Raw genomic sequence first — 22,427 nt, forward strand, 5'->3', positions numbered from 1 at the left:
CAGGACTGGGGCTTGTCCTGATAAAAATGTCACCCTAGGTTTAGTGTAATGAATTGTAACACTGCGTGCCCTCATGAGTAGGGGAATCTTCATTTATGTGTTTGTTACCTTGTTATGCAGGGGTTTAGCAAGGCAGCTAAACATGGAATTCTTAAAAATCAGATGAGCCAGGAACCTGGTTAGAATATAGTTTTACAATGTGTCTGAGCCAACTAACTGCAGGGCAGCTGGCAATAGACTGCGCTGTTCGGTTTACCCCATCTTCCAATTCTCTCCCCCTGCCCATGAGCTCTCTGCTCTGTCCCTTGCTATCCTGCTTTTTTTTTTTTTTTTTTTTTTTTTTTTTTTTTTTTTTTTTTCCTTTGCTCTGAGAGTGATTTTAGTGCTGATTTAGTGGCAGGAGAGCGTGGCTGGAGGGAATGGAGTTGGACTATCCTTTTATGGGCAAAAAGCCTAATGGACTGAAATCAACTCAGCTATATGGGAAGGTAACAAATTATGAATGAGGAAGGCAATAGAGCTTTGGTGTTAAATCGACTTCCCTATTTAGGGATGTGTCTATCTTTTTGTGCACCTTTTTTCCAAAGCACATGCTTATTAGCTTTGATCTTTCTGTGGGACACCTAAGTCTATTTAAACAGTCTGAAGAAACAAAGGCTGTGCTCCTATGGGAGCCTAATGACATCTAATTGCCAGGCTGCTGCTGTGCAGCAATTGCCATGGTCCCTCCTGCTTTCTTGTGCTTACACTTGTTGAACTTCTTTTTAACCATTTCAGTATGCTGATTTTGCAAGAAAAAATAGTAGAGAAGCCCTCAGCTGCTCAGTATTTTTGCAGGGTTAACTTTGCTGATTTACCATGCTGACATGGTTCAGCGAAGGACCTGATGAGTGTTGGGAGGGGTGGCTGCACACAAAGGGAGGACAGGTCCTCTTGGACTTTCGATACTGAATTGGAGAGACCACTTGAGCAGAGCATGGAGAGCTGAAGTTCATATCCTTGTGCTGCCTACTTTAGAGTTGAAGGTTTGAATTCATGATAGGCAAAACAAAACTGACAGACTCTCCTCTCATAAGCTTAACTTCATAGCCCAATAAATATATGTGCATTCCCATCAGACTTGGTAGGTTTAAGTTCAAGTTGCTCCCTAACCAGTGGATGAAATTTCTCATACGTTTTCTGAATGTGGATGTTAATCTCCCGTGGCACTGCATCAAAAACTATATGCATCAACTTTATAAGATACGAATGAACTAATGGTTTGGGTTTTGTGAGAATACGTGCAATTCCAGTTTACTGGAATGTGTTTTGAATTAAATATGCCAATTATGAGTGAAATTAATGTAAAGAAAAATGTGTATTTTTTAAAAATTATTTTTGACTATGGTAGTAAAACTTCTGAGGGTAAGGTAAGTGAGAAGTGAGGGTGTTCTTCCCCAGAAGCTGAGTTTTATAAATTAAACTTGTATTTGACAACTGTTAAGTGCTTGTACTTTGATACCTTCTGCATTCAGAGGTGTTGCTTTTTAAACGTTAAGTATCCCTCTTCATGTGAGTAAGATTTTGATAAATTGAGGGCTAGGAGAACAACACTCTCAAAATGAAGAGCTACTGCAAATGAACTCAGTTTTTAAGTATCACTTTCTGGCTACAGTAAACTGGTAGAAATTACAGTTAAAAACTCATAGTTCTTCTGTAGGGATCTGTCTTTTAAGCTGTTGTTTGGGGAAATACGTGACTGCTTCCAAGTCTTGATATTTGAAAGTACAGTCTTAAATTTTATGGGTCAGTTTACACAATAATTTGGTGAGTTTGTGGCTGGGATTGTTACGGGGTGTGTCTTGGCTACAGATAGGTTGTATTTATAAATGTCAGAATACCTTTAATATGTCCATAAAAATTTAGTGTAACAGCATAATAAAATACTGCATTTCATTCGAATGTTTAAAACTTTAATATTCTTGATACAATTATAAAGAAAGTGTGCACAGAAAAGCCAATTTTTAGTAGTGTAGATGAGAAATTTAAAATATAATGATTTTAAAAAATATAAATAGATATTATAGTTTGTGATTCCAAGAGGTCTTTGGGGAGAGATGTAATCCTTTCCTATACATGTACTCCAGCTTCTCATTATTATTTGTACAGTATGTACAATATCGATCCACTGCAATTTTCATGATACAATTATATATGACAGTGTGTAATGTTTCCAGATGGAGTTTTTAACTAATGTTGATGAAAACTGCTTGGATTAGACTGTTCCAATGGAGGCAGTCTTGTGGGGCATCATAAAGAATTCTTGACTGTATTTGAAATGACATTTATCCACTTAACATAATACATGTATGTTTGCCAGTATCTCTACTGTTGGCCAAAGGTGGCATTTTTTTTTTTTTTTTTTTTTTTGCAACAAGCTATTTGCAATTCTAATGACTGCTGATTTACATGCTTTATAACTTCACAAAATATTTATTCCAAGAGCCCCGAGCTACTTTGCAGTTAATCTAATCCTCTATAATTTTAGTTCAATGCAACGTTTCTAGCCTTTGGAGATATGAATCAGTGCCCTTTGTGCTAAAAGTAAAGGAGTAACTGAGGTGGTAGCATTTACTTAAGACACTGAAGAGATGATTTGTACTGTGCATTGAGTGGTTTGTTTGTGGCTTGCTGCTCTGTGACTGGATTTGAGACTGTGTACTGCAAGGACCGCCAGTGCTGATCCAAGGCAGAATCAAGACCTGTAATGTGGTTTTGTATTTAAAAAAAAAAAAAAAAAAAAAAAGTATTTTAAAAACTTACTGTTCATGAAATCATAATTCAAATAGGCTATATAATCATTATAGATAACCATGCCTATAACTAATGATTTTTTTTTAGTTAACTTGAGAGGAGTCTGAAAGGCAAAAAAATATACTTCTTCCAGCCTGTCTCCCACTACTGTCTTGATTCGTGAGTCAAGTATGATTAATTATAATTAATCAGTTAGCTATCAAATTAATCCATTAACTATATTTTTTTTCTCTTTTTTTCTTTTTTTTTTTTTTTTAAAAGAAACAAGAACCACTTAGTGTTTTAAGTTGTATTTTTTCTGTACTGTTCCAGAAAAGCTGCCTGATTGCTTGGAACAGGAAAAATTCTTGATAAAAGTTTTCTAGGAAAAATGAAATACAAGATTTTTGATCTTTCCAAGTGTCTGTATGACATTCGCAATGAAAGTAGTTAGTGCCTTTTTAATGTTTTATAGGTGAAGTGTAAGCCTTAGAAATAGTATTTAAATTTATTTTCTGACGTGTATGATATCACTCTTAGGCGTAATACCTTTAGATTATTGGGGATGGAGTCAACATCTTTAAAACAAACATCTTTAAATGTTGTTTACTGCAACAGTCCAAGTGTTTGTGTAATAAATAATACATCCTTCTTAATGATTGGTTTATAGTACCCAGATTTCCTTGGCTTCCATTTCCTGAGAACTTGTCTGTCCTTAAAGTATTTAGCCCTTCAAATCTGTGTTTATTCACCAAAATCTTTGCAGCTAACCTAACACCATAAGGTGCTGTCGTTAAAGAAGCAACCACTCTGAAATTAAGTTTCTGTAGTTCTGTTAATTTGTCATGACACAGAACCCCTACTGTGGATGTGTGTTAGTTAATGGGATAACCTGATTTTTGGGTTTGCCATATGTGCAGTGCTGAAGGTACCACAATTAGGATCTGCTGATCTTACACATGGTTGATTTCTAGTCTTTTAATTGAACAAGGCATTAGATGAGTGTGTAAGTGATAGGATAATCTATTTAAAACTGCCAGGAGTTATCTGGAACTTCATTGTGAGAATTGGTTAGTACTTTCTGAACTCTCTTCATACTGATTTTAAGCCTACACCGGTGCTACTTTTTTCTGTATTCCCTCACTTATGATGAATTTGCAAAACCAGTGTTACTTGCTTTTTACAAAACTTGTTGTACAGTAGACAGCTGTTAATCAAATACTGCTGTACGTACAGTAAAACTTTATCCACCTGAGAAGTACACCAACATCATGTTGCCAATATATACCCTGGTTTAATTGGTTCAGTGAATTTAATTTCTTGCATCAATAGTGTTTTTCCTCTAGCTTTTGGTTAATCATCAAAGAGACAAGTATAGGCTTGGGATTTTTCTTTCTCATAACCTTAAGATCAAAGAAGAGGAAACAAAACAACTGCTTTTGAGAAGCTGGGATACCATTTGACTTGTGAAGTGTCCCCACATTTTTGAATTTGATGTTCCATCAGAATTCCTCCTGTGGTATAAGCTGAAATTCTGTTTTAATTCTAAAAATATTATTGCCACAGGGGGGTAGAAGATCTGCAGGAAAATATGGGGATCTGAAAATGAGCCCCTCCAGGATTACCATCTGATGGAAAAATATTGGGCCACAAAGACAACAATGATGGTACGTTTGTCTATAATCTCTTAATTTTTTTTTTCCCACCAGGAATTTCAGTTGAAGCTATCGTGTAAATTGGTAGTCATCCTTAAGGAGGGAGGAGAGGAATAAACAGTGAATTTAGGCTTAACTCCTCCCCTGATTTAAACAAATGCATGTATGAAATGTATATTTTTAAGGCAAATCTTCTTTTACAGGGGAAATTTCAGGTTATTACGCTGTTATCAGCATGGGAACTAGTTTTGTGTATCTGCGTAAAGTCTCTAGTTGTTACCTGTTCTGGTTTCTGCTGCTATTTGTCTTTTCTCATTATTATTAAAATTGTTTTCTTCTGACTTCTTTCATGTGAGTGTGAGCCTGTGAACTCTTACGTTTATCTAAGACAAGTTTGTGTTGGTTGTTAAATATCACATACTTAGAACTTGACTTTAGAGCTGGTTAAAATCTTACATTTGATTTTTGGCATGCATACGTAGGGGATAACGAAAGCGATGTATCCTTCCTTTTGTCCATACGCTACTTGATTCAACTGCCTTTAGAAAAGATGAATTAACATCCAGCATACGTTTCAGTGGAGCTGACGTATCCTATTGATTGAACTTTGTTTCTTTACTCTGATGGCTTGATAAGAATTCTTCAAAGCAGAGAACAGTTTGTCTGTGCTGACTAGAAATCAGAATTTGGAAGTTCTGTGAACTTGGTTAAACTCTCAGCTTAAGCTGGCACCATCTTCATCAAAGAGCTAAGATGAAGCCCATTTGCTAGATAAAAGGAAAAAAAAAAAAAAAAGATAAAGCTTTGAGTGAAGATGGAGTACTTGCTCTTGGCCAAAAATTTGATGTCTCAAACACATTTGTGGACTAAGAATGTGAGTTAATTTTATACGGTTTTTACACCATGTTGCTACTACACTGGTGTGAGTTCTCACTTGCATGAAATCCATTGCATTTTTGCTAGGTAAATGCCAATGACCGTGAAACAGTATGATGCCCCTTCAGTTGCACGTGCTACTTGTAGCATTTAGGCTAGGGGCATGTACATCTGTTCTCAGCAACATTCTTAATTCAGAAACAAAATTTAACTGCAGCTTAAATTTTGTGTCATCCTTGCTGGTGTTTCCTTTTCTGAGAACGTAATGGTAAGAGCTGCACTATGGATGTTAATGTTTTTAGGTAACAGTAACAGACTGGTTGTTGGAAACAGTTCTTTGTAGACTTCGGGTTTCTACCTTGCTGCTTTTTAAGTGCTCCATTTGTGCTGAAAGAACACTGAGACTAAGTATTTGCTTATAAAAACTATTTTAACATACACTTTTCAGGCACAATTTTTTTTTTTTTTTTTTTTTTTTTTTTGTGGCTGATGAGGCTAACTGAACGTCTTCCTAGAATGGGGTGTTGAATTAGACCTTAGATGTACAGGTTTGCACTCCCCTCTACACTCCCAACTCTGGTTCCAACTGGGAGTAAGAAATTGTCAGACGTTACTACGAAGAGTCATTATACTGATCTAAGTCGAACCATTCTGCAGTTTGTATCTTGTAGTTAGAATGCACTTACATGCCAAAACCATCTTGGTGTGAGTGCACAAGTTAGTGGTCTTTATTGATCAAAAATATGATGACAAACTTGAAAGTAATCATTTTTAAAGGTGAACTGCATATTAAAAGGGAGAAGGCAGTTAATAAATTCTAGGATCTCAGTAAAGCCATGTGTATTTACAGGGGCTGAAGTTCCTGCTCAAAGATTCTGTGGATTTACAGAGTAGACGTTTGTTAGTACCAGAGAAGAAGTCTTAGGAATTGTAAATGCTAGGTCTTGAACAGTTGTTGTTCAATGGTGGTTTAACTCATACGCCAGTCTGTTACCAATCTCAAATGCTGTCAATTTTGCAAACTCAGGTCATGTGCTATGGAAATGCCTGATTTGTGATAGTCTGCTAGACTTCCCTGAAGTTAAAGAATTTAATTATAAGGCAAGGAATTCCATATTTCAGTATTTTTGGGGACAGACAAGTCTTTCTTGTTCTGCACTCATAAGTGATTGTGCTGGAATTTAGACACTTGTTCTTTTGAACAACTCCTTTCTGTTTGCCTGTGGTACCAGGCATTCGGTATTTGCTGTCCTCAACAGCAGGCTACTTCTGTAGCTGCTAGAGGTGAATTTCTTCAGGATTCTGGGCAAATCTGACTTTTCTGTAACTGTTTGGAAATTGAAGGTGGCCCCTCTGCACTTGGGTCGAGACACTCCTGGAATTGTCAAGTTACCTGAAGCTTTTTAGTTTGGTTGGCATTTGGGTATAGTTCATCTGTCATGCTTTCAATTTCTCATGGTTTTGCTTGTGAGCATTCATGTGGGCTGCAGATATCACCCAGTGACAGATTGCTGTCTACCCTTGGCTGTTTAATCAAATGAAGTCAAACCAATTACCTCTCTGAGAATTAATAACTGCTTTATGATAATTGTCTTTTCCGAGCATAGCATTATCATGCTAGAATACAACCGGAATCTTCTGTGGCTAAAAATAGTTAAATAAACATTTTTCTTTCTGGTTCAGTGCTTGCCATCAGTGATGGGCAGTGAAGGAAAAAGGTGTTGTTAGAAGGCTGTAATTTTAGTATTTGAAGTTCCAGAGTTTGTGGAATAGATTCCTGAGGGAAGCTAGACTCCTTTGCCAGAGATCTCTTCCACGTATTTGTCAGAACTGTGGTAGAAAAGGAAATTTTGCCTACGAAACTGGGGGAGAGGAGGCTTTTAATTCCTCTATAGTTGCTGAAGGTGACTTTTCAGGGAAGTTATGGGTAGATGATTCCACTCCCACCAACTTCTGCAGATCTGCTGAAACTTTCCCTTTTTTTGTATTTTGAATTTTTATATCAGCTGTCTTGCATGCAATCAGTCTCATTCATTTTATTCTCTTCGATTGTCTTTCATTTCTTCAGAATAATCTGTATGAAGTTTAACTAGTATGATTTACAAAGCCAAAGTGAAACTTAGTTCTTTTCATGTGAGCAGTTGTCCGTATCCCTTTGAGTTGATGGGTATTTTACTCCTGCATCCCTACATGTCAGGGGATATAATTCACTCGGACAGTATTCCTGTTGCCCAAGTTACCTATTTGCCAAAAACTCTGAAGTGAATAGGGATGGAGCTGTGTGTTTGCTGCAAACGCACTTGCTCGTTATCATCTCGAAGTTACTTATAACTTCCAGCATTCATATGTGTAACTTGCATTATTCTAACACTAAAAGCCAATAGTAATAAAAAGATAAGATAACAAACGTATTCCTGCCTGACAAAGAGTGATGCCGTTTCTATACATTTTCTCTACTTGACAACAGAGGAACATCAGTTAATCTGCAATTCCATGTGGTCGTATTACACTGGTGAATATTTCCTGCCTCTTTGGGCCTCTGACTGCTCCTCCAGAGTAGCCTTTGTAGCCCTCTTTATTAGCCTTCTGCCTAGAAAGAAGGCTTTAAAAGAGAGATTAAAAAATTAAGTGCCCATTTATTTTTTGCCCTATGGACCGTGTTTTTCCCCTGAACTGCTAAGATTTAATAGCATGACAAATCAATTGGTATTTAACATAAAATACTGTAAACCATACAGCTTAAACCCGAGGAGCTGCAGAACTTTCAGGGAAAATCACATTCTTCCTTGAAGTCAGTGTTATGCTTGAACGCTTTACTTTGCCTTTACTTGTATATAAGTAAGTTCAGGGCAAAATGATCATTTTGTAGATTTATTGTAGTGGTCTACTTTACAGTCTCCAAAATGTGTAGGCCTGTATTTTCTCAGCTGATAGGAATCCCTTGGGCATCCATCTCTCTGTGGGATCGGACTGAAGAACTCGAATGATGTGTGCAGCTGTTCTTGGCCATTCCACGTGAATTGGCAAACACCATGCTAAGACTGCTGCAGTAAATAAATGCTGCTTGGAAAACTGGTATTAAGCCAAAAGCTCGATACTTTGTACTCTTTTTCAAATTATTATCATAATTCTTTTCAGATGCATGGTGTTGGTCAAAAATCACATGCGTGGGTTCCTTGGAAGTGCTTATTCAAAAAGTTTGTTTTTGTTTTTTTTATGTTTTTTTTTTTTTTAATGTTTTTGTTTTTTGTTTTTGTGTTTCTTTTTTATGCCTTAGGCAAAACCTCACTTTACTTGTAGGGGGTAGAGGGAGCAGCTGGGATACCTGCCAGACACTTCGTTTTGTGGCTGGAAGTTGCAGCCAGCGATGTCCTTGCTGAATTCCGTGCGGATCAGTAAGGCAACAAAGTGTGAATGCATCTTTTGGAGGGTACAAGGGCGTGAGCTGCTGTTGTCACAGGCCTGGGTCTTCCAAGGTGTGTGGTGGCTCGGCGCACCCTTTGGGTCCATACCTAAGCTGCCCAGCTATTTTCAAGGGTATTTCTGGGGCTGTGGACCTAGCTGCTTGCTGAAGAGATGCGCTGGGTAAATGGTGGTTTTTAATGCCGGTAGGTGCCCGGACAGTGACAGGAGCACATGGTTCCATACCGAGCACTGAAATAGCCGGGTTAGCAGCGCTGTTAGCCTAGGGCGCGCTGCGGGAGGCTTCCACTTCACCTCCAGGGATCTTTAACGAAGGGCCGTGAAGTTTGGTTGCGCGTTCAGGCGTGTGCCCAGGCGGGCTGCCTCCCCTCGTCCTTGGGCTCGTCCCCACCGGAAAAACTCCAGCGGGAGCACACCGCGGGGTCCCCTAGCGGCACTGCTGCGCTCCCCCTCCCTGCAGAGCCCGGGGGCAGAGCAGACACCGCGTGTGTGGGGTGTGCGCGTTGCGGAGCGGGGCCGCGAGCCCCTCAACCCCGAGCGTGGTTCCTCGGCAGCGCCGGGAGGGGCCCGGGGGGGCCGCAGCGGCTCGGGCTCCCCCCGCGGCGCGGCGCGGCACTTCCTGTCTGGGGCCGGCGGCGGAAGGATCGGCCCCGGCCGCCCCGCAGGAAGCGCTCCCGCTGCCGCCGCCGCCGCGGTGCCCGCCCGGCTCTGCCCGGCCCCGCCTGGGAGCGCCACGGCCCCGCCGCGGGGGCGCGCCCCCCCCCCCCCGCCCCCCCCCCTCTCCCTCTCCCGCCCGCCTCCTCCTCCTCCTCCTCCTCCTCTTCCGCCGGTCCCGCGCGCGCGCGCGCGCCCGGCGGGCAACGTGAAGGCGCTGGGGCAGCGTAAACATGGCGGCGGCCCTGCACGAGGGGCCCACCAACCAGCTCGACCTCCTCATCCGCGCCGGTAAGGGCAGGGCAGGGCACGGCGGGGCTGGGCTGGGCAGGGCAGGGCAGGCGGGGCGGCACCGGGCGGGGGACGCGGCGGCGGCACCGGGCGGGCGGCACCTGCACACGGGCACAGCAGCAGCGGCGGGGCCGCAACCAGGAAGTGCGCGGGGCGCCCGCCCGTCCTGCCGCACCCCCCCCGGGCTGAGCCGGGCGCTCCCGCCGCACGCGTGGGGCCCCCAACACACCCCCCCCCCCTCCCGCCCCGCAACGGAAGCGCCGCGCTCCGCCGGGCCCCCGGTACCGCGGGGGGGTGTGGGGGGGGGTGAGGGGGGAGTGCCGGCCGCGCGGCGCCCAATGGGGGGCGGCGGCGGGGCGGCGGGGCGGGGCGGGGCGCGGCGGCGGCCAATGGGAGCGCGGCGGAGCGGCGGCCGCCCGGGGCGCTGGCGGGGCGCGCGCGCGCTCGCGCGGGGCCGGGGGCAGCGCGGTGTAAACACGGAAGTGGCGCCGCGCCGCCACGCGCCGCACGTGGGCACGGCCCGGGGGGTGAGGGGGGGTCTGGTGCTGGGTTGGCACAGCCTGGGGAAGGCGCTGAGGGGCCTCCTGCCGAGCGGGGCTTGGGCAACCGCTGTGCCTCCTGAAATGAGCCTGTAAGGTAGCACAGCCAAATGTTAAGCGATTTGTTCGAGCCGAGCCGTTTGTTTTAGCTCGGGGAGTCTTTTATGCCTGCCCACATCACGTTACGAACGCAGTAGGAAATTGGTGACTCAGACGATTTTCAAAAACGTGGTCCCACACGTTGTTCTCGGGTTGGAAACCTTCTGCCTTGATGGTACCGTGCTCGTGTGCCACAGCTGCGGAGGCACGGAGAGCAGAGCGGGGTTGCTGTGGAGCAGTGCTTGTCTCAGCACAAGCTACGGGAGCTTGAAAGGTACCGCACGGTGAATAACCACCAGTGGTTTTCCGTGCTGGTGCCTCTTCATCAAAGTTGGCGCTTTACTGAGGAACCCTGCTGCTCTAGGTTGCTTTTCTCCCCCGTCCTTCTCACGAGAAGTGCTACCAAGCCTTGTGGCACATGTCATTTGGTCGAGCATGCTTTATCTGGTCCTCTTCAGGAACAGCCTCCCGGCTTCTGCTTGTCCCATCCACTCTCTGTGAACCTGTGCCCTCACTTCATCCTTGGTTCTTCTTTTCTAGCTCTATTTTTTACCTCCTGATGGAGTACTTGGACTCGCTCCCATCTATTAATTACACACTTTCTAGAGTGGCAAAAAGGTACTTTATGTAAAGCTTGCATTGAGATGTGACTTGCACTGAGATGTGACACGGAGCATTTCCAGGTGTGTCGGTGCAGTGATGTTGCCTCATCACACCTAAAAACTGTCAGAAAACTCCCTGGGGAGACAAGTGCTTCTGAGCCCCAAACCCTGGGCTGGCTAAAGGAGAAGCTGGCAAGCTCAGAAGACTTCAGACGTGATGGTGGTGCTTATTTTATTGGGTGTTTTCAGAGATGTCTTTTGGCGGCGTTAGTTTGTTAACTGCCATGACAGGCAGGCAGCGTGCGCTCTGTTCAGCCACAGGCAGCAGCGTTGCTATTTTTTGCTTGGTATTTGTTAGATGGCAATTTCCACGTAGACCTGAGGAACTTCTGTTGAGAAGACATCTGTGAAGTTTGTGATTTCCAATGTTTTCCATTTTCTGACAGCCAGGTAGTGCTCTTTCTATTGGAAATGGGATGGCTACTGAGGGCAAAGGTGGGCTGGCTCCTTTGCTCCCTGGTTTTCTCGCTATGCAATTGCAGCCTTGGTCCCTGATGCTGGGGGGCTTGCATCTCCTTTCCTCACGGTCTAGCCCCTAATCAGGTTGGCATAATACTGGAAAAGTACAAAGATGGATTTAAGCTACCTTTATCACCTTGTTCCTGCTCTGTGCCAAGCACCTCGTGGTGCAGCTCACAGGCGTTACCTGCAGGAAATACCTTGCAGCTTTGGGTAAAAGCAGAAAAACCTGGGATGCCTGTAAGCAGTTAGGAATGGATGACCTGGGGAAGCCGATTCAGCGCTCTGCCTTGCTGCTGAGACGTGGCAACTGTGTGAAGCCCGGCGGGTTCAGCACCCGGAGCCGGCACCCAGGCTGCCCCTTACCCCCGTGGTAACCTGCAGGAATGGAAATTGAAATTCTTGCTGGGGGAGAGGGTGGTGGAAAAGCTTTGTCGACCTGCTTTAAATCATTTTTTCCATGCTGCAGATTAATAATAGTCTAAACGCTGACTGGGAGTTCCTGGTTTTGGTGTTGGGGTGGCACTGATACAGGTGTAACTGCTGGGCTCTGAAGGCCAGGGCAAAGCGTTGTCCGGCAGGTGAGGGGGAACCAAGTCACCTGTTCGTGTGAGACCCCACCACCTCAGAAAGAAACCTGCAGGCTGAGGGCTTCCTGCAGGTGCTCAGCGCCTGGCCCGGGACACCCCTCAGCTGTATCCTGGGAGAGGGACACTGAGAGCACCCAGGACCTGCAGGGAAAGGGCTCAGGAGCAGGCTGCCGTGCCCATGGATCAGTGTGGGTAATACCGACCCTTTCTGTTGCCAGGATTTGCCGTGCCCTCAGGGTAGGCTTTTGTTGTTGAAGCTCAGCCTTATCAGGCGTCTGCTGTTCCAAAAGATAAAGCCCCCTAAATAGCTTGGGGACAGGGCTGTGGCAGAAGCCTCGGTGGGCGGCTGGGATGGTTCAGACCTTTCCTTCACCTGGGATTTTGCATTTAGGTCTCCTCCAGGTTTTGGTCCTGTTATGTGTGTGTTCTGCTGGCTCGTGGGTTTTCCACTTTTGCTTTTAAAGTGGGATATGCTGGGTCTTTTCCCCACATGTGCCTGCACAAATCTCTGTGTGTCTCTAGCGCTTTCCGAAGGCAGAAGCCATGCCAGGAGCGTGGCCCTGCTTCCCCTGAACAGCCGCCAGTTGCTTCTCGGACACTTTCGGTAACGGGATAGGAGCCCTGGAGCTGTCGTGCAGAGCCAGTGCCGAATCCCCTTTCCCTCTCCGAGCCGGAGATAGGTGACCCTGCTCGGCTAAAGATAGAGCAGCCCGGCAGCGGCAGGCAGATTGCCTTACAAGGCTTGGTAACGCAGCGGGGCAGCAGCGGGACGCATACCTTGGGCTGCAGCACCCCGTGCCAGGTGCCTTCGGGGTCCTGCTTCCTCACACTGCCCCGAGGTGAGGAGCTGGCCCGACGGGGATCGGAGCCCCCTGCGAAGCCTCTTCATTTTCGTTGTGCCCAGCTCCAGCCGTCTGCGCCGCATCGGAGTTTCAATGGGCTCTCTCCAAGTTACTTCAAATTAGCTTTGATTGATTGCTTAGCTTTCAGAAACTTTCTGAACTTGAAAAAAGAGACTTTTACCCTTTTCCCCTATTGCTTAAAAAAACACACTCATAGTCTTTGAATGCTTTTTTTTTTTTTTTTTTTTTTAACCCTGCTAAGCCCAACTCACAGATATTCTTAACAGCAGGACCCCAAACTGGATATAACTGTTTTGCAAGCTCATTGTGTATTTATATGTATGTTTTTTGTTCAGATAGACTGAAAATCGGGAGAGAGGTGACCTTTATATTGTAATGGGCTAGTAGCTGGAGATGGGATTCCTTTCTTCCTCTGCTGTGCCAGTGTGCAACCATCTTTAGTACAATCTGGTGTATTCTGGTTAAATCAGAGGTGGAAAGCAAATCCCAAAAGTTTGCTGCTGCAAGCTCCTGAACTCCTGATAGATATGGGGAGTTGGCTGTGAACCAGAAATCTCAGCTAAGAAGTGCCAGTGGTGGTTCTTGTCAGTTACTTGTCTCGTGTCTTCCCTGAACATTTCTGTTGGCAGCAAGGTGCAAAGACACCTGGCAATTTGGGGATCTACATGGTTAAGACTGAATAGCATTGCTGTACAGCGATACCTGTAGGCTGCTGTGAGTACTCTGGTGTCATTACACTTTCTTTTTTTTCCTTTTTACAGTGGAAGCATCAGTTCATGGAAGCAATGTACACTGCACAGATAAGACAATTGAAGCCGCAGAGGCCTTGCTTCATATGGAGTCTCCTACCTGCCTGAGAGATGCCAGGAGTCCTGGTATGTCAGCCACAGGTCCTCCTCAGGGAGGGCTTTATTTTTCCCACCTGTTAGTAAAACAATCAAGTTGGGAAACTGGCTTCTGTAGAGACCTATATACTGTTTAAAACATTTTCTTGCTCGTTTCAGTGCTGGTGATTTGAGTTTTTCCACAATTTTTCCATCCTGTAACAAGCATACTTCCAGGTGGTACCATTCACCTGAGATAAGTTGTTGGGTATAGATACTCGAATAGTGACACGCTTAAAATGAACTTTTCCATCTGAACATCAGGAAACGCTTCTCTGACATGTGGGTGACAGAGCACTGGCACAGGCTGCCTAGAGAGGTTGTGGAGCCTCCCTCCTTGGAGATCTTCAAAAGCTGCCTGGACGTGGGCCTGGGCGCTTGGCTCTGGGTGTCCCTGCTTAAGCAGGGGGTTGGACCAGGTGGCCTCAGAGGTCCCTTCCGACCTCAGCCATTCTGTGGTTCTGTGGCCATATTTTATGTGGCTAAAATAGAGTTAATTTAAGGGAAGCCTATTTTCATCTGTTCCTCTATTTTAGAAAGACTGAATAAAGTATGTTTCAAAGTGTTACCAGTTTAAAAAAAAAAAATGATTCCTTTAGCTTGATGTTCCTTCCAAAGTTATTTAATCTATGTTGGATGAAATAATGGTTAAACTGAAACCACAAAGCTACAGAATAGGAAATGGAGATTGGGATGCAGTCAGGTCCAGTCCTTAGTTCACTAAGGGTGAGAGATTTTCTAATTTGTTTTGTTTAAAGCTGACTTTAGTTCTAAACGCTATTTCTCTGATAATACTTTGCCTATGCCTTACAGTACTCGCAGGTGTGCATGTTTTGGGGATTGATTTTCTACATGATAGTTTGTTGGAATTGAATCTTGCTATACTATTCTACATCTTGCAATACTATTCTACATTTACAGATACATTAAAATAATTGGGTAGAAACTTCATTGGATGCTCTTTTTTTTTTTTTTTTTTTTTTGGTCTGTCTTCACAGTGGAAGTTTTTGTCCCTCCTTGTGTGTCAACCCCAGAATTTATCCATGCGGCCATGAGGCCTGATGTAATCACAGAAACTGTGGTGGAGGTATCAACGGAGGAGTCTGAACCAATGGATGCGTCTCCTGTTCCAACATCCCCTGATATCCATGAACCGATGAAAAAGAAAAAAGGTGTGTATGGCTCTTCTGAGCAGCAATCTCAAAATTTATTTCTTACGTGCACAGCCTCGGATGATGCAGTCGATAGGGGTGTAGGTAGGTTAGATTATCTGATTTCTCTGATCATTTATTAAGATTGATTGAAGTCTGCAATGTGAATTCTTAGAGAATAAGGCTGTGAGAGCAACAGGAAGTAGCAAGAAAATATGTTTCACCAAGCCATTCAGGAAGAGAATGTCTTTTCCTATTTAACTGCTCACTGTTTTTTGAGGCTTACAGAGTGAAGGAAGGGTGAAGAAGGATTAAAAGTGGACTTGAGTGGGTAAATGTTGTTTCTCTGAAATACAGATATATTTGGAGAGCAGGTGGTCTCGGCGATCTTCCAATGAAATAGCAGGGAAAAAACATAAATTAGTTTACAAAGTCAGTACAAGATCTTCCTGGCAAGATAAATTCCTTATTAGTCTGATTGGTACGGCTTGGAGAAGACACTGATCATAACTGTAAATGAGGTCTGAGCATTCAGCTGCCAAATGGGGTTGCTCTGAAGGGTTGGCACCTGATAAGGTTTCTCTCTGGACTAGCAGTTTTCTTACAGGCACCAGTATAATTCACTTAGCCACAGAAATGCTTTTTTTTATTAGGGCTTCCAGACACAGACGTGCTAAGATTTGCTTCTAGTTCAGGAAAAAAAAAAAAAAGCCATGTCATGATAAAGTGGTATAAACCTGAGATCTGCAAGATTGAGATCTGGTGAAAACACATGCGCGTAGCAGACAACAGTAAATGACATAAGCAAGAAAATGATTACTGCTTTTTTGTAGCTGTACATTGGATTTAAACCACTTGTTTATTTTTCATTGTCTGTTTGAATGGTCATTACTGAGCAGATGAAGTTACAGGGTTCTGCTCAGAAAGTTCAGAAACTTTCTGAACAGCATTTTGTATTTCTTCCTATTACGCGGTCTAAATCCCAGCTCTTACATGTGTAAGGTCATTCAGCTGTAGTTATAGAGCTATAACTTATGTCTTCATAATTAATTCCTGTTGAAGTCAGTGTTTAGTGAGGAATATTGTTGATCAGCAAAAGTTAATGCTCATGTGCCTGAGGGAGGAGAGTTAATTGCTGCTGCTTCCCTTGAACTGAAGGCAGAAGCTTGCACTGTTTACAGTCTGCTGCCCTGAGGTAGGATCCTCTTCCCTGCATGGGCCTGTTTACCTCGAGTGAAAAGGTCACCGGAGTCTAAAAGGATGAAGAAGCCACAGGCCTCGCTGGGAGAGGATTTCCCTGGCACAGGGAACACGGGCAGCTCTAAGCCTGCCGCCTGCTGAGGAGTCCCCCGCTAAGCCGCCTCTGAGCGGTGTGCGGAGGGCAGGAGGCAGCGTGTGGGAGCCCTGCCAGCCTGCTGAGCGCTGGGGCAGCCTCGCACGGGTGCAGGTAAGCCTCCAGAGCTGCCTCCAGCACTGCCCAGAGCTCCTGGCACCAGGGAGGCTGCCGTGGGGGCCATCGCTGCCATAATGCTCTGCTGGATGCGAATCCTGCACGGCACAACTCCCACGCTGAGCAGAAGCTCGTCTGTAGCTTTTAACGGAGAGATGCAAAGTGGAAGGAAGTGCTTCTGGTTTCAGCTGTACAAATTTCTTAGGAAAACTGACGCTCTGGTCAGCACACACACTAGAGCCTCAGAAACAAAGCAGAAGGAAGGAGGAATAATAGGTTTCAGAGTAAAGCAGACGCTGGACTAAAAACATGCAAGTACATTGAAGATTTACTTCATATGTTTGGTGCATAGCTCACCTGCCATTACAGCAGCTGAAATTGAGTTAAAGCTGCCTATGAAATAAGCAAGCAAACACTGTATTAAATTGGATGTGCAGTACTAGTAATCTAAGAATGTAAATTTGTACATACCTGTAGCAAGGAAATAGCATAAAAAATGCACAAACTGCTTTTTTAGCAGAGTCAAACTATAAAATAGTTTTATTCTGCATATGATCAATCTTTTTTTTCTGTGTCTTGTGTGCAGCTGGCCGTAAACCGAAGACCCAACAGTCGGCTATTTCAGATGGCTCTCCAGATCTAGGTATCAAGAAGAAGCCTAGAGAAGGCAAAGGTATAGTTTTCCATTTATTAAGTCTTTAGGATCATGAAGTTTATAAGTATTGAATGTCACAGGGAAAGCAGAGATCTTGAAATGTTCGCTGACTGAGTTTGCACTGACTTTGTTAGAGTTTTAACTTCATTTGATGTCTCTGAAGCTGTTTGTACAAGATGTAGCACAAGGCTGTGCGCAACTGTTTTATAAAAGCCCTAGTACACTGTGCAGTTAATAGGCTTTGTGAATTTTCATTTGCTTTGCGTTTATTGCCTCGTGCTGTCTTTTGTGGTTTGCGTTGCCTTGTTGCTAGGCACGTAATTTGTTAAGCTGCCACTGAAAGGCTTGTTCTCCAGCAGAAGCAGCTAATGGGCCTTTGTAATGCTGAGGGTTGGAAATGTGTTCTTAATTGATTCACAAACTTCAGCTGGGAATATGTTGCTTGACTAATAGATTCGGATTGGCTTAAGGGGAAAAACAAATGATGCTGTTTCTCTGCTGCTTGAGTGAGGGGTTTAGTGTAGAAGGGACACGTGTTTTTTATGTTTTTCATGACAAACAGTCATTTTGTGGTATGCAAGCCCTGGCTCTTTGCCCAGCGGTCAGACAGGCTGGTGCACCTGCTCACAGGTTACCTCTCAGTTGCAGTACAGTGCATCAGCTCTTACCCTGGCTGAAGAAGATGGATCTGGTTCCCACTAAACGCTGCTTTGAGATTTTGCTGCAGCAGACAGATTTTAGTGGTTTTCAGAAGCAGCGTGCTAGCTGAAGGACTGTGCAGCTGTCAATATGGGAGATATATAGATGGATATAGATTAGATAGAGATTTCTTTGAGAGCACGATCTCTGCTGTTCACATAATTCCTTATCTGGGTACAGCTTCTGAGTTGTCATGCTTGTGAGCTAAGGAAGAACAGACACTAGCTCATGAAAACCAGTACAGAAAGTAGTTCAACTTCTGCATTGCCCACTGTTGTTGGCTTTGGTCTTGGCTGTAGCAGCGGACCTGAATGAAGGGCACAGATCCTTACATTTGCTGTGCCTAAAAGTACATACTTTGATTTTTATTTTCATATTTTGTTTTTAGTGTTCTTAAAGCCTTCTTTGTAATTCTGATTTTGCTATTAGAACTTTCTGTTATTTGTGGAGTACTTGTGAACTGCTTGGTTCCTAGTTTGCTGCACAAATTACTTTGAGAAAGGAGGCCTGTGTTTCTGTCCGGTCCAGTCTTTGTCTCTACTGGTGATTTCTTTCTCTAGCTGTTCTGTTTTATGAAGTGCGAGATGTGACTACTTTTTGATAAATTTCTGTGGACCGTTGTAATATGTGTTGTTCTTATTCCGTTCTCATTTTACTCTAGAGCTGGCATAAAATACATTTGCTTTCTTAATGTAGGATAACTTGATGTCCTGCAAAATAGTTTGTTACTTTTTTTTTTTTTTTTTTTTACTATTTATTTCAAAAAAAATGGCTTGCAAATGTAGGCTATTTTACATGTAGCATGTTTTAGGAAAGCCCAGGAATTATTCCTAGCGCTGGTTACTGTCAACAGAGTTAAATCGAGGAGGAGGAGGACAGCTGGTTGTGCACAGTTGGAAAGGGGATCTCTCGTTGTCTGTAGGCACTCATTCCTGTGCGTTCCTGATGCTCTGTGGTGCAAAGTGAGGCAGCTGTAAATATGATTTAATTGCCCCCTTCACTTTATTATACAGGAAGAACTGAAGACTATTTATTTATTCAGTGGCATAAAAGTACTATTATTTGTTTTCACTTACAGGATTGGCAGTTTAGGTCTAATTTCTCTTCTCTTACTTTGTTTTTTCCTTTGCTTAAATACTCTTTGAGTGGAGTAGCTAGCATAAAGCTGCAGGAGATTTTTCCTTCCATTGGAGGAAGCAAAACAGGCCTTGGGCCTCCCCTCGTAGATGCTGGTACGAATGTGACAGTTTGTCGCTGCACACGATGCCTTGTGTTAGTCGCATACTTTCTGGCTATTAATCCTTCTATTTCGAGACTGTGGCTGACGTTCTTAAATAGCTGGCAGTTGTAATGATCAGCCAGCCACAAAAATGTCTTTCATCGTGCAAAATCTGCTCCATATGAAGCTAAGGCAGACAGGTAATGATCGTGTCTGGCTCAGTGCCTGCTTCTAGTATTGGTGAGCTGGGGACCTCGTAGGAGTGGAGGTGAGAACTGCGTGCTCTTACAGGAGACTTCTCTCTCCCTAGCCACGTGCAGTACGCGTTCACTTCTACCAGGCTGGGCTTCCAGATGCTTAAGAGTGGCCCAAATGTAAACTTGCTCAGATTATATGTTCAACAGCCATGTCTTCCTCTTCCTCAGGGGTCTGTAGGCTTGGATTCCTAGTATTAGGGAAGTAATCGTTCTAGGGAAAAAGGGTTTAAAAAATGATTCAAAATTAAACATTTCTAAAATTAGCTTTTGTGTTAAATGCATTGCAGCTACAGTTGGCAGAGCAGGATGCCTGTGGTATTGCTGGAACTTACTGGCATAGCAGAGTGCTTCTGGGTAGTGTAACTATCCCACAGCCTTCCTGTGGAAAGAAATTACTTAGGTCAGTAACGAGTACGAGGGAAAAGAAAAAAAACTGTTGAGTCAGCAGCACTGTTCCAGCAGAAAAATTAGGCACTTCAGGGAATGATTTCTCTTGAAGTTCATGTTTGCTTCCTAATGCTGTGGCCCACTTTTGTTTCTGCAAAGAATCTATTGCAGACTCCTACAGGATTTGTTGGTGAACCCAGGAATTCTGTTTCTGAGGAGCTAAAAAGGGGGAGAATAAAGGATTAATTCCAAGGAATATGCTGCAAGTTATTACGTTTTCACTAGTAAAAGTCTTCCTGGTGTGAGAGCTTACTGGTCATTTGTTATATGCAGTTTGTCAAAATTACCCTTCCTGTACCTAAAATAGAGCATTAAGTTTATCTGGGATGTTTCCAGGATTCTGGAGTTTTCTTCTTGATTCTTTTTCTTATATAGATCCTATTGGGATTTCTCTGAAATTGACAGCAGAAGCTGGATTTTGATAGCTCTTGACTCAGTACTTGCTGTTTATTGGAGAACTTAATAAAATACATTTATTGTCCGTCTCTGAGGTGGTCATCCAGAAGATGAAAATTATAGTTTTTTTCTCCTTTGAGGTCTTTCAAAGACACCTAATTACTTGGAGTCTGCAACAGTGGTCCTTAACCCATCTTAGTGCATATTTAGTTGTCTTCAGCATGGCATAACAAATGCTATGCTGGGCCACTAAATTTCAGGTGTTATTGACCTTTTGCACACACACACAAAAATACTTTAATGTGTTTATTTTTGGCCTGTGGCACCTGCTGGGGTTTGGAAGCATGATGGAGAGAATTGGGATTACCATTCTGAGGTGGTTGTTCTTGTAACTCTGGATTGTTTCAGCAGTCTTCTCCAAATAGGAATGTGAAATAGGAATGTGATCTGTGTGGTGTTTTTGTTTTGTTTTTTGTTTTTTTTCTCCCCCCACCCCTTTTCCTAGGTGTAATTGGTATAGACAACCCCCATATTATGTTTTATGCCATTCTGATAGTCATCATCCTGAACCCTGTTTTGGGGCTTCTCTAGTGAAAATTGTACAGCCCTATAATACTTCAGAAGTCTGTTTGTTTCTTCTTCTGTAGGCTGACTTCCTTCTGTACCCCCCAAATTACTGAAAGGTCCGTGGCATTTCAGCCCTGTGAATACTTGTGGGGAGTAGTGGGACAGGCTTTGCACCTAGCAGAGCATTGGTCACTCTGTGGGGTAGATTTGGGTCAGGATGTGGGGCTGTCAGCAACAGTTGTGAGAGCTCCTTTGGTGCTGCAGTCCCGCACAAGAAAGCAGGAAGATCCTGGGCAGGAGGTTATGGCCCTATCGCAGTTTGAGATGTTTTACTATTGAAGGTTGTACGCCTTTAAAAATAGATTTATTTATATCTTCCCTTCCGTCCTTCAGCATCGTAAAATGCACTGGTATTTCCATTCCCTGCTTAAGAAAATAGAAGAAAATTACGAGCTCTCTTCCCCTGTGTTGAGCAGCTGTAGGTTCTAGTGACTTGGAGCACTCTCACACTTTTTTTTTCCTCAGGAACTAAGAATGTGTGCTGAATTGAAGAGGTTCCTGTGCTTATATAGCAGCTCACTTGGATTAGCTCCTTTCAGAATGTAAATATTTATGGAAGCTTTACTAAACAGACTGAATGAACTCTTGCAGGTTGCATTACATACTATTCTCTGCGTAGCATTCGCTTGCAGTTCAGGCCATTCAGAGTTACCTATATATGGAGAACTTTCTGTTGTCTTTAAAAGTGGGTTTCTCATATTCATGTATTTTCTGATTATAGGTAATACAACGTACTTATGGGAGTTTCTCCTGGATCTTCTCCAGGACAAAAATACTTGTCCTCGGTACATTAAGTGGACTCAGCGAGAGAAGGGGATCTTTAAACTTGTGGACTCCAAAGCCGTCTCCAAACTATGGGGAAAACACAAAAACAAACCTGACATGAACTACGAAACTATGGGGAGAGCTTTGAGGTAAAATCTTCTATATGCTTAGCTTTGCTACTATAATTTCACCTATAGCAATAGTGCAAATTCTGAAAAGTTTAAGATTTTTGTCCTCTTGCTGACTTGTCTTTAAAAAGCAGCAGTCTTGCAGATCATACTGCGTTTTGTGTTACCAGTTAACTTGCAATTTAAGCTCTGAAGTTTGTGTAAAAAGTCATTTTTCAATTCTTTTTTTTAGCTAGATCCTTCAGATATTATGTCAGTATTGTCTGCCAGCTTCTTTCTGTACCTTCTCACATGTTAGGTATTGCTGTGAATGTTTTCCTGTTAGCACAGAATGAGCTTTTCTTTAAAATTTGCCGTGGTACTACTACTAAATTATGCTTTTCTTGCAGATATTACTATCAAAGAGGAATCCTGGCAAAAGTTGAGGGACAGAGGCTTGTTTATCAGTTTAAGGAGATGCCAAAAAATATAGTTGTCATAGATGATGACAAAAATGAATCCTGCAATGAAGATTTGTCAATGCCTACAGATGAAAAGTCATTGGAGAGAGTGTCTTTATCTGCGGAAAACCTTTTAAAAGCAGCAACCTCTGCACGTGGAGGAAAAAATTCGTCTCAGTTAACCTGTACCAGAACAGAAAAAGCAGTCACCAGAGTCGTGAATATTGCCTCACCAGTGCATGATACATCATCATCTCATCCCTCAACTACCACTACTACTGTCCCAGCAACAACAGCTCCCAGGTTTGTGTTGCGTGGCTTGGGCTTGCCATTTGCTAATGAGTCTTTTGGCTGGGGAACTGTCTTTTAGGTTTTGTTTTTACACTATAAATGCTGGAATTGTTTTCTGATTCGCAAGCAGCAATG

General features: G+C 43.5%; 1 protein-coding gene across 4 annotated transcripts in view; it reads left to right on the forward strand.

Moving 5' to 3' along the window:
* The window catches only part of ELF2 (E74 like ETS transcription factor 2), a 32,465-nt gene that overhangs the window by 8,080 nt on the left and 1,958 nt on the right, over positions 1-22,427 (forward strand). For 2 of the 4 annotated variants that reach the window (XM_032187067.1, XM_032187071.1), the window contains 5 exons: positions 13,645-13,758; positions 14,766-14,939; positions 16,955-17,041; positions 21,390-21,582; positions 21,951-22,304. In XM_032187067.1, the coding sequence (XP_032042958.1) occupies positions 13,645-13,758; positions 14,766-14,939; positions 16,955-17,041; positions 21,390-21,582; positions 21,951-22,304 (922 nt within the window). Of the gene's footprint in view, positions 1-4,338; positions 4,440-9,613; positions 9,672-13,644; positions 13,759-14,765; positions 14,940-16,954; positions 17,042-21,389; positions 21,583-21,950; positions 22,305-22,427 lie in introns of those variants that run through there. The other 2 variants (XM_032187070.1, XM_032187068.1) reach the window with 2 other exon arrangements.

This window comes from Aythya fuligula, chromosome 4 (assembly GCF_009819795.1).
Source record: "Aythya fuligula isolate bAytFul2 chromosome 4, bAytFul2.pri, whole genome shotgun sequence".
In the NCBI taxonomy this organism is placed as follows: domain Eukaryota; kingdom Metazoa; phylum Chordata; class Aves; order Anseriformes; family Anatidae; genus Aythya; species Aythya fuligula.